We start from the raw sequence: 13831 nt of genomic DNA, 5'->3' as shown, positions 1-13831 counted from the left end.
AGATGTCTGTGTTTCCAATCAGACAGCAGGCAGAAAAACGACAAATGACAGTTGTGGTGATCAATCCAAAAATACATACCTGAAACATGCTACAGTTTATTTACTGTGAGCAATTGTGGATTCACTGGGTATTTAGTCATTACTGTGAAAGAGATTTGTTTTGTTTGAGGTGATACGAGACGCCAGAGGAACAATTTGAAGTCACATCAGTCAAACTCAATCGAGCAGCAATGGAAAGACTTTTGGAAGGGTTAGAAAAAGATTGATCTAAACTGCGCTGAAGAATAATCTGTTTTGACTGAAATGTGTTTGTCTCTGGCTCTTTTTTTGGCCCTGAATGCACATTAACAGATCAAAGTTCCAAATGTATCATTATTGTGTATCAGCATATTCAATTGTGCAAAAATGGGGTTGAATGTTGTGTAAGATAGAAGAGGAAAAAACACTAAGAAAATTTATTTTCTTTTTCATTGGCAACTAATACTTCTTTGAGTTAAATGATTAACTCTCAGGGAGTTTACAGACACAAATAGAAAGTGTCATCATTTAGGCTTATCTCAACTGAAGTTTTTCTGCACATGTAATAGTAAATTGAACATTTTTAGATTTTAGACTGATATCTTTTAATCTGTAATCTTTATTTAATCATTAAAGGCTTTTTTTTTTTTATAAATCGATAACTCAGTTAATTGAGAAAATAATCGCCAGATAAATCAACAATTAGCTCCTCGAACACACGTCTAAGCTGTTAAATCTGATGAACTGTGACATCTCACCTGATGAAGTTTTAACTTCTTGTACTAATGTGTGTAATGTGTTCTGCAGAGCCACAGAGTGATTTTGGGGTCAGAGTCCACTGACTGTGGTTTGAGTGGACATCAGGGGCAGATGCACAGGAAGTCTGGAGAATACATTAACATGTTCCGCTCCATCGGGGGCAGCACAAACTCCAGGCCTGTTATGCACTTGTTAGTGTTCAGCGGCAGATGATGCAGTTGTTTAAAGGGATAGTTCAGATGTTTAGAAGTATGGCTGTATGAGCTACTTCTCCATAGTCAGTGTGTTAGCTACAGTAGATGGCGGTCGGCACGCCCCCAAGTTTGGAGAAGCAGGCAGGAGTAGCGACACGGAAGCTAAGCAATGTCTTGCTGTGGACGGAGGCAGCAGCTAAAGGCTGTTTCAGGGACTTTTCACACCTGAAAGTCCAAACCAAGGTCCAGACCAAGGTTCATGTTTTTGTTACATTGTATACATTGATGTGGTTACTCTGGGTTTCACATTGCAGTTATGCAAGCGCACTAAAGAACTCTACATTACATAACTACGTCCTGTCGTCATCACATATGTAAGCTTAGTCTCCCGATACTTGGAATTGATTAGTTTGTAGACGTGCTTTCCCATCCTCTCGTATCCTCTCTTCTGTCAGAGTTTTTTGCTACGAGGCTCTTTTTGTTTTGTTGCTTTGTTGAAAAGCAAGACACGGGAACTTTACTTGGGTTTGAGGAGCTGCAGCACTGTACACTACTAATGTATTCTCTAGCTCTGATAGCCGACAGCTGTCTGCTCTGAGCCTATCCACCGTCCACTCTCTCTCGTGTACACACTAAGCACTCAGCTATTCCTTAAAGGATCTACGCTTCTCTTATACCACACGACAGCCTGCCAGAACTTCCTGTATTTGGTTTCAAAGTCTGAACCATGCAAAAAAAAAATGCTTTCATACTAGTAATAAACCATGGTTCAGTTTGATACAGACCAAGCCCACCTCCTTTGGTCGGAACAAATATCGTCCGTTTGGTCCGGTACGCGGGGGAGGTATCACACCCTGTGATTTTGGTTCGGGTCAAACTGAAAAGTCCGAAAGTCTGTGTGGCCGGGTTAGCTTAGGTGGTAGAGCAGGCGCACATATATAGAGGTTTACTCCTCGATGCAGCGGCCGTGGGTTCGACTCTGACCTGCGGCCCTTTGCTGCATGTCATTCCCCCCTCTCTCTCTCTCCCCTTTCATGTCTTCATCTGTTCTATGGAAATAAAGGCCTAAAAACTAAAAGAATAGTCCGAAAGTCTGGACCAAACGAGTTAAGTGTGAAAGCAGACATCTAGAAGAAAATCTATATTAGTTTAAGTGTACGCTATATTTAGAATATTTTCACTGCTTTGCCTGGATTTCAGACAGCCCTTTACGACGGGGAACTGAAGCCGTTATCTCGGCTCTCTTCAAAGCCACCACACTCCTTTGAAAAAAACAATTTGACCTCACAAAGAAAAAGCCAGCCAGTGCCACTGACTTGTCTGTGCACTATTAGAGTTGTGTGCTTTTGAATGTTCTTTTATTTTCTTTGTGGACTAATCTGTTGATTATTTTCTCGTTTAATTGATTAGTTGTTTGGTCTATAAAATGTCAGAAAATGGTGAAAAATGTGGCTCAGTGTTTCCCAAAGTCCAAAATGACGTCCTCAAATGTCTCGTTTTTTCCACAACTCAAAGATATTCACTTTACTGTCACAGAGGAGAGAAGAGACTGACTCAAACTGATTAATTGAACATCTACTCCTTTGAATCTCTGCTGCAGCAACAGTTTATTTTTACTGCCTGCACTTGAAAAGACCCTTTAAAAGAAACAGCCACTGTTTGATATGTCGCGGTAATCTCACATTCATGCCAACGTCAACAAGTGCTGCGGCTCTTGGACTCCTTTTTAACAACCAGCTCTATAAACTCTGCGCTTGGTTAACAATCAACTGCATCAAACTGCTCCCTGATGTGCATTTACCCGCTGTTCTTTTGCTTAACTTTTTTTTTTAAATTTAAAGCACATTTTCTTCCAGATTAAACATCATTCAGGTAATGATCCTATAATTTTAGTTCTTAGAATGAAACGTGCATCACAGTTCACATTTAAAGTTTGGGGGGGGGGGTTAAATAAACTGTATTCCCAGAGGTGGCAAGAGAGCAGACATGGTTTTAATTTGTTTAAAGTGTTAATTGAAAGAAATAGGATCTCCACTTCTATATTCAGCAGCTAAGTAAGAAACACAGCGTTAACTGACTCGCAGCAGCCTTCGTCACCAGCCAGTCAATGAAACGTTTAATGAGAAAATATCTCAGCTGAATGATTCTCTTTGTGGATAATTATAGAACATATGTTGGTCTGTGACCCACGCTAAGGGGGGGGGAGGTTGTGCGTCTGCGGTGCACGTGCTCAGTAGCAGCGGGATGGTCGTAGATTGTTGTTCGGCGAGGAGCCGGTGAGGGAGACAGGAAAGGGGTGTTGGGGGTGAAGGTGGGGGGGGGGCTTCAGAAAGTCACACTGAGGACTCTTTGTCCCACACACACACACACACACACACACACACACACACACACACACACACACACACGGCTTGGATGAGACCAAACTCTGTAATCTGTTGTTTCGTTGAAAACTCTCCTCTGTGTGTTAAAATGAGCTTCAGTGCATTTTAATTTCATTTCCAAATTGCCCAAACAAATCATCCTTTTCTTTCTGATTATTTCTCTCTATTACTGCTGTGGAGTTTTGAAGGATAGGCACGTAGACGGACAATATTTTCAAAAATACCAACAACTAATCCAAAGCATACAACGATATTATAGGTCGTTTGTTCCCTCCCTCTAAGGCCTCCTGCACACTGCGTGGCGTAAGCGTGTCAGCTGCGTGGCGTGTCCGTTTTTATTTTGGCTCCCATGTTAACAGTTTAGAGCACGTCTCAGGCGCGGCTCGAGCCTCGCCGAAAACGCGTGCATGTTAGAAATAGGACCGACGCCTATTTTTCATGCGACGTGTTGGAAGCGTTTCCAGGCAAAATAGAATACGAAAAGATGTTTATATGTCATTTTGACACAAATACATTTAATAAATGACATTTTGATGTTTGAAAGTCTCTAGGTTTTGACATAAATGCAGATATAAATGTAATTCGAAATAGTGCACCTGTCAATACAGAACGAAATATTCTGTAGCCTATTTTGCCGTAAATACTGCCGATGTTTGTTTATTTTGTTAATTTTATCAATGGGAAACATACATGTGTACAGACACGGCTAGCAGCAGTCAGACATGTTTCTGGTGTGCAAAGACACGCAGCCGCCACGCAACTGACACGCAACAGAAACGCCACGCTCACGCCACGCAGCCAGTGTGCAGCCGGCCTAATACAACACACAGGAGCGTTTTCCATCCTCACATATATATATATATATATATATATATATATATAAACCAGAGAACGTAACCGTCGTAGTTTCAAACACGTCGTTAAGGTTGTGAAACATCATTGTTAACTTTTCCTGCAACAGCTTTCTAAACTGTGGTCGGAAATAAATATATCTGCCTTAAGACGCAAAAACGTGAGAAAACTGGGTCTAGGTTGAAAAATACCGAAAATGACGCTTTAAAAATGTGTTTTTCCTGTCTCCTCCCTTTCATCACCAGGTTCTCTCCCCTCATCTGTCTCTTCTTCCCACTCCTTATCTTCTCTTCTCTCTTCCCACTCTCTTATGTTCGACATTAAACAGGCTACCTATGACATCTTTTGGCATGGGAGAGCGCGTGTAGGCGTCTCTGCATTTTTTACTTCAGATATTTAGTTTTAGCCTTTGCAGAATGTGGACATTGTTGTGTGGTGTTCTATTGGTTGGTCCTAGTTTTAATGTTGAGGAATAACTTTATTAGAAATGATTCCATTCTCACAAAAACTGTTTTTTTATTACAGATCCACAGACTCATCAATTTCCAAAAATTTTTTTGTCAGGCATTAGGTTTGACTTTGTATTAGATTGAAGGGAAAGAGATGTAAAATATGATCCATGTATCACAATATTAAGAAATAAAATCTGTACTTTTGGCCAAGCAACTTTTTTTATGTGAGGTGGTTTTTGGGACATCTTGCGGCCTAACAAATAAACAGGTCCAACGTGTCCCTCTTGCTGGAGGAAATGAGAAAAACATATAGACATGCACACAGAGTACACATGGAACCACAGGACATCCAACCATGGTATAAAAAGTTGGACAAAAATGATATTTCAGGTTTTAAACAGTTCAACAGATCCTCCCGATTTAATGTGTGTGGAAACACAAACAGTTACCTTTTGTTTAAGTCTGCGAGATCTGTTGAATCAAATCTATACGTCCTGTGAAGTGAGTCGGAGGAATCAACAATAGGTGTTATACATATATAAGACCGGTGACGACTGTGTCCGGTCACAGCCAACATTTAGGAGATATTACTGCAAAAAGCATGAATGATTTGCTCCAAAATGTTTGGCTGACCGTCTGTTCACTACAGAGATGAAAATATGTGGAAGAGATGAGAGAAAGTGGGCAAGGCAACGAGACAAACAGAGACATCAACAGAGAAAAGAGCCGCTGTGCTTGTCTACATCTGTTGACTCGTTACAATGCCTGCAGACACTCCAGATTTACACCGGAGTCTCCCTACTTTTAACCCTTTCTCCTGCCCTGCTCCAGATTGGTTATTTGTACCGCTAATCTCCTGATTTCATAGTAATATGGGTGTTTCACGGTTTCTGTGATATGTCCAGACTGCAGGATATGTCACGGTACTACCTGGCAACCCAAACATCTCGCCTGACGTGCCATGCGTCACTCGTCACACTCGAGCTTACGTACGTACCCACGGCGTAGATTCAACGCAGAACCATAAATTGGGTATGGTTCGTACGTGAGCTTGAGTGTGACTCATGGCACGTCAGGCGAGTTGTTTGGGTAGGTACGTAAAGATATGGACCATACGCCGTAGCCTGGCTTGAACCTCTTCAGAAATGTAACTACTACACATCGTAAAACAACGTGAAATCAAGGAGAGGGTTAACTTTTCCAATAGCTTTTCCAATAGCTTTTCCAATAGCTTTCTGACCATGGTCATAAAGCACAGGGGAGACATTTCACTGCCTGAGTCGGTACTCACTCCGAAGCTAATATCCATCACTCTCCCCATGCATACACAGACACACCGGCTCTGCTTTTCTCTTAAAGAGATACGCTAGATCGATGCAGACACACCAGCGCACATATATAAATCCTCACAACGACGTCGGCTACTTACGTAGGCTACGCCGTCGGCTCTGTGTAAAGCCATAAATCTGCCTTCAGTCAACTGAATTGAAAATGGATGAAATGGTGTATGCGTCAAAACATCTGTCCTCTCGGTGCGAGACCATCCCGTTTCTAGCTGCTAACCTCAGCAAAAATTGAGTTAGCAAACACTCATTATAGCAAACATTAAGGCTCATTAAAAGTCATTTAGTTTACACCGTTGTATTTATTGTATTAATTTGTGGTCTAGGGTTATATGGGGGCGGGGACGTTGCGAGTAGGCTTTCCAGCCGATAATCCAGAAAATCAGCCTGAGCCATGATGACCACATGCTCTGGCTGCCACTCAGACACAGATAAACCCCTGGAGGACCAGAGGAAGGTGGCTTTTATGATGCCTGTTTGAGTTGACTGTGTGCCCTGAACATAAACACAGACGTTATCATTACCCCTGTGCTGCTGCTGGTTCGCGCTGATAGCCTGCAGGGATACTGACAGACAAACAGGCAGATTAGGGACTCTGTGTGCGTCTATCCACAGCCCTCTATTAGCAGGAATTGCTGTGCACCTTCTCCAGGTGTTTGCAGCAGAGGGTTTTACGATGGGGACGGACTGGAATGTCCCTCTGCAACACACCCGTCAACAAGCGATTACAGAGTAGAAAACCAAACGGATAATATGTACTATCTTAAAGACTTAAGATAGCCTCATTGGTGCAACGCAAAACTTATCCACAACAATTCGTATGATATCTTACAAAATTACGGTGAGCGGTCCACATGCCTTAACTTTAGCCACAAAACGACTGGTTAAGATTAGAAAACAGTTTGCGGTTTGGTAAAACACCGGCCCCCTTTAATGGTAACTTGTATTTTTTTTTAACCTGGACTCTATTTTTCCATGTTTTTTGTGTCTAAGTGACTGATGGGAACAACAATCTTTGAAATTGGTCCAGTATTAAGCAAGACGTAACGTAATGTTTTTGTCCCTGACAGGCTCAGATTATTATTCCAAGTGTCTGACAACATTGTGGAAAGGATCCATGAAACAGCCCCAAACTTGCTATTGCCAAACCCACCAGACTCCATTTAAATAAACTAATTAACTAACTACAATAATTTGGTTTGTGAGCAATCACAAAAATGGTTGAAAACAATGTTTTTTCGTGGCCCACCTCAGCAGTAATGGTCTCAGTCTTCACCTCTCTCCTTTCCAAACAATAATGTTTCACTATTGTTCCTACCACTGACGGTTAACTGTAACACCCTGCGAATAAAGTTAAGAAAAAAAAATAACAGTAGATGGTGACATTAAATGTGGATGTGATCTCAACACAACACTTTTATATGTGGTTTCTGTTCCACCATCAGCTAATCCATCGTACAGTTACTTATTCTTTTTTCCTCTAAACTGAGAATGACACTAAAACACAGGGTTGAAGATGAGAATTAGCACAGAGCATCATGCATCTGTTTGAGATCAAGCCAAACCCAGACTTTGAATATAAACATCTCTAACTGGAGCAAGACAAAAGGTGAAACTTGACGTGCATTGTGTGGTTATAACCGGTTTCACATAGTCAGCCTTTAATGGAAAGGACAGCCAGATATAAAAGGGGGGAGAGAGGGGGAAGACATGCAGGAAAATCGTCCAGGTGGTACTAGAACCCTGGACCTTCTGCGTCGAGGTATACACCTCCACATATGTGCGCCTGCTCTACCAACTGCACTAACCCGGCCACACATTTGGTCCCTTTTTAAACCTGATGTCTGGACTTCTCTTGACACATCACTAAATAAGCGGGTACAGTTCTGTTGAGGACACTTCAGCAGGAGTTATAAACTCAGGTCCTCTCTTGTTCCCACAAATAACCTCTTTTGCATTTCTCTCTGCTTCCCTTCTTCCCGTCTATCTCACCGCCACAGTTTGATCCAGTTCCAGCTCCGGAGTCCAGCTGTTAGATCGGTATCATCAGGATGAAGATGAGACAGCTCGGAGCGCTGTGTCTTCTGACCCTGGCCGCCCTCGCCTCCGCCAGGCCCAAAGCAGGTCAGTCTGCTGATACTGGGAGAGAAAAAAAAGAGAGAGAAACTGTGTTTTTAAAGTTTTTTTTATTATCTTCCTCCCAAATGGGGGACAATGGAAGTTTTTAGCATACAATATATCTCACTTTTAAAGTGAGACCACATAAATAGACTTTGCTGTTTTTACTTTTTTATAGGATTGTGTACAATTATGTATTTTATATATTGTCATTTTAATAAATAAATACTAGACAACCAAAAAAACAGACAAAACTCACAACACGCTTTCTACCACAAATATATATTTGATTTCATTTAAGAGAAAATCAAATTTCACGATATTTTTGACCAAATACCTATATAATATCGATACTGCAACGATATTGTAGTGTTGACTATTGGTGCTCTCAACAAAATATTTACACAATGAGATTTTTGATAAATAATCATCAGTAATGTGAATATAGTGACTAAGTGGGTAAAGGCAAATAATAGAACAGTTACAACAGTCTGGTAAGTTTAGAAAATGACATCACTTTACTGTAATGCAGCCTTTAAAACCAGGAAAAGACAACACTTATGTCATATTACGATATCCAAAATCTTAGAAGATATCTAGTCTCATATCACGATATCGATATAATATCAATATATTGCCCAGCTCTATTTCATGTTATATTTTATTCCTATATTCTAACTCATGCGCTGTTTTTTGTCTTAGATATTTAATTTTACTGAGATCGCAACACAGTGGCTGACAGCAAGTTAGCAGTGCTGAGTACTGGGTTCTGAGTTTGCATGTTCTCCCCGTGTTTGCGTGAAGAACATGCATCCGGGTGCTCTGGTTTCCTCCCACCGTAAAAACATGCATGCTGGGTTAACTCCCAACAAGTCCTCCATACGGCGATATGGAGAACCATTTATAAATTATCGCCCCTAGCAGTGGCAGGAAATACGACCCACAGGAGTGTTTCCCGTCCTCGTATGTAAACCTGAGAACGTAACTGTCGCAGGATTAAACCACCTCGTTAATGTTGTGAAACGGTTGCAGTTTGGTTACAGTTAGGCACAAAAACTACTAGGTTATGTTTAGCTCCATTTGTTCCGTAAAGTAAAAAAAAAACTCAACGTTTACTTTTATTTTCAAACTGGACACATACCACAGGGTCCTGGGTGAAAGTCCTCTGCTTGTTTTGCGCTCTTATACTTCCTCACCTTACTTCCTGCCTTGCACCCGTCACAACTGCTACGGCCACTAGAGGGCGCCGCCACTATAAACGTAAATATGAGTAGTAATTGCTGCTGGAACAAACGATTTATGGGGTCGTTTCTCAGGGAAGGACAGCCTCGTAACTCCTGCCATTGCCCTGATGTAGACACTGGCATTACAACTGGACCCATCCTAATTAGTTATAGTAAGATGGGTTAAATTAAATTCTTTGTATGTCTAAATGTACTTGGAAAATAATATCAATTAATTATACTGTAGATCTAAGATTTCCAAGATTGCCAACGACTGCTTCTTTGTATTGATGTGCATATGTAAAATAACTTAAGTTAAAGAAAGAAACTTTGACCGATAAGTTGAGAAAGACACCTCCGTGGGTTCTCAACAGGAGTCGTCTCATGTGAATCATGACCTAATGTTTTTGACTCATCCGATGTGGTTTACGTTACATCTGCAGCTGAAGGTTGACCTGATTTATATGGCCAGACAATGACGTGAACATATTTATAAGATGTTAAAAACCAGCCTCATGTCTGTTTGAAACTAAAGACATATTCCACAACAATCCCACAAGTCTGCTTTTACCGGCACCGAGTCTCTGCTCTGACTTTCAGTCGAAGCCTTTGTGAAGATTGGATGATCAAACAATTCCTCCATAACTCATAAAGCCACACCACGAACACAGACTCACCTCATCTATGACTGCTGTGTTTTTAAACCAAGATGATGTTACAACACGGGAGTGTGTTCACAGTAACGCTGAACAATTAAAGACAAAAACAGGTGTCTGAAGTCATGGAGGAGTGAGTTCAGATGGTATATCTGAACGTTATACCAGAGTGCAAAGACCTCAACAGCTGCTTTATCCCAGAAAAATGTCAAACTGAAAACCACACACATAAACCTGTGAGGATTTGAAAAATTCACATTCCTCTCCCACGTATAGCATTGTTTGTTCAGGCGAGACACTACAGGTGAATAGGGTAAAATCAATGATTATTTAACAGATGTCACCAAGAAAGTTCCCCAGATTATGACTTAGATTAACCCTTGTGTTGACTTTGGGTCACATTGACCCGTTTTCAATTTTTGTTTTATATCAGAAAATATGGGACGTAGAAATAAGCGCTGAAAATGTGTAGAAGAAAAATTTAACAATTTAAAACGTTGGAAAAAGCAAAAACAAACTGTGAAAAAAAGGTGTCAAAAATGTCGAAAAAAACGCCTTGAGATGAATCATCACATTTTTGAGACAAATATACAGAAAATACAAAACACAAAATACATTTACACATAAACACAGCTCTCCCAAGCCTAACTACTCCAACACCAACTGACTCCGCCCATAAAAATAAATAAATTATTAATTGTAAAATAATCATGTCCTTAGTACTCCTCGCCTCTTTCAGAAACCCAAGTAAAAATCTAATTTTTTAGCCCCAGATTTCCAGTTTCATTCGTCCGTGTTCAATGTTTTGTCCCTCCTCTCAGGTCCTGAGCAGAAATGCAAGTCTGGTCCAGTGGATCTGGTCTTCCTCATTGACAGCTCCCGCAGCGTCAGACCACATGAGTTTGAGACCATGAGGAAGTTCATGATCGACATCCTGAGCACCCTGGACATCGGGCTCAACGCCACCAGAGTGGGCGTGGTTCAGTACTCCAGCCAGGTACCGTAGAATCCAGATCTTTATTCATTCAACCATGGTTTTCAGTGAAGCTTGCATTATAAAGGTGCGGAGGATACTTTGATGAACATGATGATGAGCAGGACATGGATACAAACTGCTGTCTCTCTGCTCTTCTTCTTCAGCTCCGCAATGAGTTCTCTCTGAAGACGCACGCCAAGCTGGACGCCATGGTGAAAGGCATCAATGAGATCATCCCCCTCGCTCAGGGCACCATGACCGGACTCGCCATTAAATATATCATGAATTCAGCTTTCATCGCCGAGGAGGGAGACAGGCCACAGGTAGTGCAATGAAGACACTAGTTTTTTTAAATGTATTTAGTTCATAGACTCCAGACTCACTGCCAGCATTTTGATTCATTACATTTATTTAGTTTGTTAGAGTGGTTTGATTGAATTACTTTCCATCAAACTTTGTCATAGAGTAGAGCTGATCTGACATCATTCACCAACACATTCACAAATACGGCGTTAGTTTGGGTTAAAATCAGACGTTACTTCTCCTCCTGTTATGCATGTGGAGCTGAATTTGACGGCTCATAACGTTAAAAAAAACTTGCTGTTTATTTATATTTTCAAACGGGAAATGATCCCCGGCCACCCCCCCCCAACATCCCTCCTTACGCAGGAACTTGGCGCTTTTATACTTTGTCACATTACTTCCTGCTTTGCTCCCGTCACAACGTTAATATAAGTTGTACTTTCTGCTTGAACGAACGACTTGGTAAGAGTCAGATTTTCCGACCATGAAATAGTCTTTCCGAGACTATAACACCACCCTACTCCCCACCTTACCTGAGCACTGATCCTGAGCTTTTCTCTCCCTCAGGTCCCCAACGTGGCCGTGATCGTGACAGACGGGCGTCCTCAGGATCGCGTGGCGGAGGTGGCTGCTGAAGCCAGAGAGAAAGGCATCGAGATCTACGCTGTGGGGGTGGCCAGAGCCGACATGGCATCACTGAGGGCCATGGCGTCCCCGCCCTTCGAAGACCACGTCTTCCTGGTGGAGTCCTTTGACCTCATTCATCAGTTTGGACTGCAGTTCCAGGACAAGCTTTGTGGTACGACTGGACAGGAAGTAACCTCACTGTCTGTAAAAACCCAAAGAATACAATTGTTTATGATCGTATTTTGCCAAAACCTTTTTTTCCAATCACAGCAGGATCTTTAAAATATGTCTGGTTGCCTAAGACTAACATGTCATTCACAACAAAAGATCAAATCACATTTGGCTTGAGCTGTACTTTGACTTGGTTTGGTTGAGTGTATAATTTAAGGTTTATTTACATTATTTCTTGTTGGAAAGTGCAGTTTTATGAGAATACAAAACGTGAAATAAACAAAAATTGCACAAAACTCAATTTTACTGGGATGTGAAAACTTAAATCTTCACTCTCCCAGGACCATATTAAATACAGATTAAAAAAAATACAGCTCATATATCAAATTAAATACCTGACCCATGAAAGGAGTTATTCTTCAAGGATTTGACATCATATTTTTTGTAAGATCTAAAACTAAAGACCTTTATGCCACTAATGGATTATTTTTATTTGAAGTCACCTTAACATAAGACAAGTTCAAACCTGGAGCCAAGTCTGGAATTTCATGCTGTTGGATTTTGGAATTACAAACACAGTGAATGTCTAGCCTGGATAGAAATAAAATCCCATGCCCGTCTAACCCCACAGAACCTAATACTTTTTCAACACAGCCTCTATAAATCCCTTAAGTGCAAGATATTTCCCTGTGCTGCTATTATTCTAGGCTGTTGCTGGCTTCCCTCAGTGGGAGATGGAAAAGAAGAGTAAAAGCAGACAAATAAAGTTTGTGGTTGCTAAGCTAACCTAGGCTCCTAAGGACCCACATACGAAAGGCTAGCCTAGCAGATACCTATTCCTGCAGGCTGAATAGGTTGAGGGTGAGTGTGTCACTTTTCCCCACATGTGAGAGGGGTTGTGCTGTATTTGCGACTCACCCAGCTACTGTACTTCTCTTTGCCGCTTTGAAACGGCCTGCTCGCTCCACTGTCTCTCAGCAGAGTCCACCAGCCTGTTCTGAGAGTAGTTGTTCAGTTTAAAGTTGTGTGTGGGAAACAAGAACAGCTTCAGTCTTCTTTTTATTGATCTACGGGTCTGTCCCAGGTGGTTAAATTGCATCCTTGTTTCCTTCACTTGCTTCCCTTCCTCTCACCTCAGTCCGTCCCACAGAGGAAGCATGAGACGGGTGGAAATCACGCGAGGAGAGAGGAAAAAAAGCAAGGGCTGCTTCTCAAGTCTCTTATTTGATATCTCCTCGCTTGACACAGAAGTTGTTCTGGCCCTCCTACATAAAGGTAGTCTAAAAGCTCTTATTCGACCCAAGGAGCGAGGATGGAGGAGGGATCTCCGAGGAGCTATGAGCGAGGATACACGAGAGCAGCCTTCCCTGTGACGCTTCAGAGGAAAGGACGTCTCATCCCTTTGGAAACACATTTCCTCTCTCCTCCAATGATTTCCTCGCGCCTCTCCCATGCTTCCTCAGGGGGACAGACTAAGACGCGAGGAAGGAAAGCAAGTGAAGGAAACATGGATGGAATTTAAGGACCTGGGACGTACCCCTCAGTCTTCATCAGTGTCCTCTTCCAGTGTGTTAGCCTACAGCTCTTTGGGTTCAAACACAACACCGCTCATATGTGCACGTCAGTCTGACCCTGTCACTCAGGCTGAAACCACACTACTCCGTAGCAGACATGGGCTGACCCCTAACACAGGGAATAATTATGAAAGAAATATAACAAGCTTGTAATGGCAGTGGCATTGTGGGTAATGTAGGA

At 41.7% G+C, this 13831-nt stretch overlaps 2 protein-coding genes across 8 annotated transcripts in view; one reads left to right on the top strand and one right to left on the bottom strand.

Moving 5' to 3' along the window:
* rbpjl (recombination signal binding protein for immunoglobulin kappa J region-like) overlaps positions 1-8097 on the bottom strand; it is a 46989-nt gene extending 38892 nt beyond the window's left edge. The window contains exon 1 of the mRNA XM_036002067.1: positions 7995-8097. The gene's annotated coding sequence lies outside the window, so the exon portion shown is untranslated. The remainder of the gene's footprint in view (positions 1-7994) is intronic.
* The window catches only part of matn4 (matrilin 4), a 35400-nt gene that overhangs the window by 9650 nt on the left and 11919 nt on the right, over positions 1-13831 (top strand). For 6 of the 7 annotated variants that reach the window (XM_036002066.1, XM_031300268.2, XM_036002064.1 and 3 more), the window contains exons 2-5: positions 8003-8126; positions 10821-10996; positions 11140-11298; positions 11846-12077. In XM_036002066.1, the coding sequence (XP_035857959.1) occupies positions 8054-8126; positions 10821-10996; positions 11140-11298; positions 11846-12077 (640 nt within the window). In that variant the 5' untranslated portion in view covers positions 8003-8053. Of the gene's footprint in view, positions 1-2705; positions 2844-8002; positions 8127-10820; positions 10997-11139; positions 11299-11845; positions 12078-13831 lie in introns of those variants that run through there. The other variant, XM_036002065.1, reaches the window with a different exon arrangement.

The sequence above is a fragment of the Sander lucioperca genome, chromosome 6 (genome assembly GCF_008315115.2).
Source record: "Sander lucioperca isolate FBNREF2018 chromosome 6, SLUC_FBN_1.2, whole genome shotgun sequence".
NCBI lineage: Eukaryota > Metazoa > Chordata > Actinopteri > Perciformes > Percidae > Sander > Sander lucioperca.
Note: the sequence above shows the minus strand (reverse complement) of the source record. Positions and strands in the feature narration are given on the sequence as shown.